This window comes from Kryptolebias marmoratus, linkage group LG12, assembly GCF_001649575.2.
Source record: "Kryptolebias marmoratus isolate JLee-2015 linkage group LG12, ASM164957v2, whole genome shotgun sequence".
Taxonomy (NCBI): Eukaryota; Metazoa; Chordata; class Actinopteri; order Cyprinodontiformes; family Rivulidae; genus Kryptolebias; species Kryptolebias marmoratus.
Window position 1 is genome coordinate 14,125,339 of NC_051441.1, and position 4,929 is coordinate 14,130,267.

Here is a 4,929-nt window from a genome sequence, read left to right on the forward strand (position 1 = left end):
CACTGTCTGATATTCCTGCATATGTACAGGTCAGCTTGTGGGATTCTCCGGGCCGTTTCACCGCTGGTTCAGATTCTGTCAGAGTCTGACTGCAAACACCTGAGAGAAAACCAGAGAGATCAGAAAAGAACCAAACAGAACAAGCTGAAAACAGAAGAGAACAGAGTTTTATTCACCAGAAACTGAGAACAGCAGCAGAAGAGAAACACACTCAGTTACAGTCATTGTGGAAACTTGTTGAACATCTGTTTGAGGGTTTGGTTTCTGATTAGATAAATATAGATGGTGGAGGCACAGATTTGCATTGACTCCTCCTCATGAAATTTATAATATATGATAACATTGAAAATTACATTTTTAAGTGAAGGGATGTAACTGTGTTTTTTATTGTAACTTCTATTTTTGCCTGTCTGATGGACGAGTCTGAGTTTGGAGGGAGAATGGGTCTTGTCTGACTGCACTGTGCCAAGTGTAAAGTTTGGTGGAGGGAGGATTATGGTGCGGGGTTGTTATTAAGGAGTTGGGCTTGGCCCACTTAGTTCAGTGAAAGGATCTCTTAACCTCATAATACCAATCTCATACTCCCATCTTTGTGGGAACAGTTTGAGGACGGACCCTTCCTGTTCCAGCATGACTGCACCGGTGCACAAAGCAAGGTCCATAAAGACATGGATGAGCGAGTTTGGTGTGGAAGAACTTGGCTGGTCTGCGCAGAGTCCTGACCTGAACCCGACAGACGAATCAGACTGGAGACTGTGAGCCAGGCTTCAAGCTCCTGGAGGAATGGTCAAAACTTCCCATAAACACTCCTAAACGTTGTGGAAAGCCTTCCCAGAGGAGCTGGAGCTGTGCTAGCTGCACAGGGTGGGCCCGCATCATATTAAACCCAATGGATCAAGGATGGGATGTCCCTCAACTTCATATGTGTGTGAAGGGAGGCGAGCAAATACTTTTGGTAATATAGTATAATATACTACATAAGGCTGATAACAGTGGGTGTGAAAAGAGCACCGACCCAATCAGTCATAACTTTGTGCTCCTCAGGGTCTGATTCTGACACACATGCTTGTGTTTCTGTTTGCGCTGAGATTATTAGCAGCTCAGATTCTTACACCTTCATTCAACCCTTGTAAAGTGTTAGAAAGCTGATCTGTTTTTAGTGCTGGCGATTTAATGCAGCTCAAAATAATCTAAAAATAATAGTTGCCTCCGCCAGGGAGGTTATTTCTTTGGTAGTGTGTTTGTGTGTGTGTGTGTATGTGTGTGTGTGTGTGTGTGTGTGTGTGTCTGTCCACAAGATTACTCAAAAAGTTACAGATTTTCATGAAGTTTCCAGGAAACGTCAAACACGGTACAAGGAAGAGGTGATTGAATTTTAGTGGTGATCCAGATTATGATCTGGGGTGGTATTTTTTTTTAATCACGCTGTGGCCTTGGTGGAGGTTTGTGCTCTCTGAGTGCTTCTAGTTACCATCTGTTGTTGTTCCTCACCTCTTAGCTAACTTAGTATGTTTTATTATCCCCATAAACACTTTTAGATATTATTCATTGGCCCTGTAGACCTTCCATCTTACAGATGGATCTTGATGATGTTCTCTACATTGTCTGTCTTTTTGTTTGTTGTATAAGCTTTGTTTAAACGTCTGGCTTCTATTTTTTTTTCCCCCGTCTTAATGCACTTCATGCGCAGCGTTAACGTTTCCACTCTACTGAAAAGCCCACACACGCTTCCTCTTTCCACAAGCTCGCAGTCGAGGCGAATTGCTTCCTCAGAACGAGACGAGGAAGCAATCTGCAACTATCGGAGCTTCAGTTCCTCTTCGTGCTGTTTAAACTCCCCCGGCTGGTGCTCGGCTTCAAAAGAGCTTTCCTTTTGGCACAGGATGGGAGCAGATCCTTCTTTGTAAAAGCTCAGGTTCGAACTTGTATTTTTTTTTTTTTGATTATTATTTAGTTCAAGCTCAAACTAGGCCACGAGGCTTATTATAGGCATAATGATACATTTGCTTCTGCAGCAGGATGAAAAAGGGGAAATTTTTAATTGAGAGACTTTAGCATGAGTTGAATGATTCTTTTTTTTTGGAAGCTTTGGTTCTGATTGTTCTTGTCTCTGATCCTGGACTTGGTCCAAGCTCCTCAGTGCTGCATATCTACCTGAGAAGTTTAGAGCAAGTACAGGATCTCTGAGCACCGCTGCATGCAGAGGTTTGAGCGAATCGGTACAGACTGTTTAAAGGGAAATACAGTTTTCAGCAGGACAATACTACTTAACCTTCAAATACTGGAAACCCTCGTTCCTTAGCGACTTTTATTAAATGTCTGCAGTGCGTACAGTTGGATTAGAAGCCACAAAATCAAGGTGAAACAATCTTCCAACATAAAAAAATGACAAAAGCTAAGTTTTCTAAAATATAAAAGATGTTTTGACCAAAAATGTTTTACAAATCTTTAAAATTCTGACTTGAAATGGTTATTTTAAACCTTGTTTTCAGTCAACAGATCTGTTTTTTACCAGCTGTCTTAAATAGTATAAATCAGTGTTGATCAACTGGTGCCCCGCGGGCCACTTCAGGCCTGCAGGAGGGCCTCTTTAGACCTGTGGGTGTATGTGTGTCGAGGGGGGGTTTAAATTCATTAAAGCTGCAGATTTGCAGGTTTGCTTTTTATTTAAAAAGCTTTAACCACGGACAAATGGTTAATCTTCCCGTAATTTCAAATAACTCAACACGTTGAACAGAAAAATAAAATCAACGGTCAGAACAAATATAAAATACAGAACAGAAAATTTGGTCCAAATTGTTAATCAGCTTATTTATTATTATTTTCTAGCCCCTGTAGAGTCTGCTGAGTGAACTTTGCTGATGTCCCCTGATATAAAGGAACAGTCTGGTGATTTTCAAGTGATGTTCTGTCAAATACTAATGAGTAGTTAGTGCTTTGGGAGGTGGCATCAGTCACAGAGCATGAAGTATGGAGAAAAAGTCTTAAAATAGTCCTATAAAGGTCCAATGAAACCTACTACAAGACTCTGCCTAAACTGTAAAGACAAAACTAAAAGTTCTTAACATGAATGTGAAGTTCTTGTTGATATTGAGAGAGCAGAATACCAGGCAACGGTTTTATTTTGTACATTTTCACAAACAGCACACAGTCAGACGAGACATGAGAGATGGAATAATTTGATCGTACAAAGCAGTGCCATTTCATGCAGACAGTTCCCCGTTTCGTGCCGACGTGACACCGGCCTGCCAACGCTCACTTCTTCATTAGCACGTGGACAAGAAACATCCAGCATTTGTAAACGAATTTTGTGTTAAAAAAAAGGAGCAAAAAGTGTTACGGGGCCGCTGCACGGAAGACGTTCTCGCCAAACGCTTATTTTTTACTTTTTTTTTTCAGTCTTTTTGTTTCTTTTTTTTTGCAGTGGGCGCACGCCTTCAAAAAACACAAGAGCAAACCAAGTGCATCGGTGTGTAAGGTATAATTTCCCTGAGCAAAAGAAAAGTATCCTTCAAAATATCACTAAAACTGCATGAGAAGGTGCAAAGAGCCAATTAAGAATGAATGTTAACTATATTAACGAGATCAACCAGGCCTTTTCACATTTCTGATCGTGTGACCACCGCAGTAGAGTAAAACAGGTGATGGTGCTAAAAAAAAAAAAATTCAGTTTCAGTACGTTGTAGTTCAGCTATTCGTGCACTATACACTGAAAACAATGGCTGATTGATTTCTGCGAACGAGGGAGAACTTCTTCCCGTAAAACGTTTTAACATTTAAATAAAAGCGGATTATGAGCAGATTTTCGGAGAACTTGCCCGCTTCTTCCCTTCCCCTTTTGTTGCTGAAAGCGGCGCGCTCCGGTCAACGCGAAGGAGGGACACTGGCCGAGCAGAGAGGCGGACGGCGGGCCGGGCGAGCAGCGTTCCCGCGTTTGTGGAAACAATCATCTCGTGTTTGCAGACGGAGCTCAATCGTACAATATGTAATACTGCACTGAAAAATCTAATGCGCGTTTAGTTCAAGTTTTAAGCAATATTAACCGTTAAAAAAATAAAGGCGTTTTGCCTTACCAGCAGCAGCTTATGTCTCCAAATGTCTCTGCTGTTCTGAGCATTCTGACATCTTAAGTTAGGCATCGACTGCTTCAACGTAAACTGGCTGCTCGTGAGGCATACACAGTCCTTCATTTTGCCTCTTCGGATGCACTACTCAACAGAACAAAAGACATGAAATGCAGGACTTCTTGTGAAAGATAAAACATTGGATCAATTTCTAGACTTTCTTGGGTTTTGATCAGGGTACATGCGCGTGTAATCCTGACATAATGACTTCATAGATTAGTGTTTTCTTACAGCGCTAAGCAGGAAGGTGCAGCGGTGGCTCTGGTTTCTGTTATTGAACCCCAGGCTCAGCTGTCGCTCTGACTAGTCGTCCACGGTAATGTTTCGGAACAAGTAGGCCATGGACTCCCCGTTGTGGATGCGGCGGATGGCCTCTGCCAAGATCATGCTGACGTCCACCGTCTTGATCTTCGGACACTGGAGCTTCTGCACCTCGTGGGGTACCGTGTTTGTCACGACCACCTGAAGGAACCAACGAGACTGGATTTAAACTTCATGTAGATTAATACAATTGACAAGAGTTTGTAGTTGCTGTGCTGTAGAGACGGGAGGATTACAAGGCCTGAAGAAATAAAAACCAAAAACATTTCAGCATGGAGGTAAAGGTGATCAATCAATCAATCAATCAAATTTTATTTGTATAGCACATTTCAGCAGCAAGGCATTTCAAGGTGCTTTACATAATTAAAAAAAACAAAATAAAAACAGCATGTGACAATGAATAAACAGTAAGAAAGAGACAAACATCAAAAACCCGCACTCTAACCCTAATTTAGCCATAAGCAGCTCTAAACAGGTGGGTTTT

At 41.7% G+C, this 4,929-nt stretch overlaps 1 protein-coding gene across 2 annotated transcripts in view; it reads right to left on the reverse strand.

The window, feature by feature from the left end:
• Nucleotides 1-3,104: 3,104 nt before the first annotated feature.
• The window catches only part of LOC108242996 (phosphoribosyl pyrophosphate synthase-associated protein 1), a 9,116-nt gene continuing 7,291 nt past the window's right edge, over nt 3,105-4,929 (reverse strand). For both annotated transcript variants that reach the window (XM_017428171.3, XM_017428170.3), the window contains one exon: nt 3,105-4,586. In XM_017428171.3, coding sequence (XP_017283660.1) covers nt 4,428-4,586 — 159 coding nt within the window. In that variant the 3' untranslated portion in view covers nt 3,105-4,427. The remainder of the gene's footprint in view (nt 4,587-4,929) is intronic.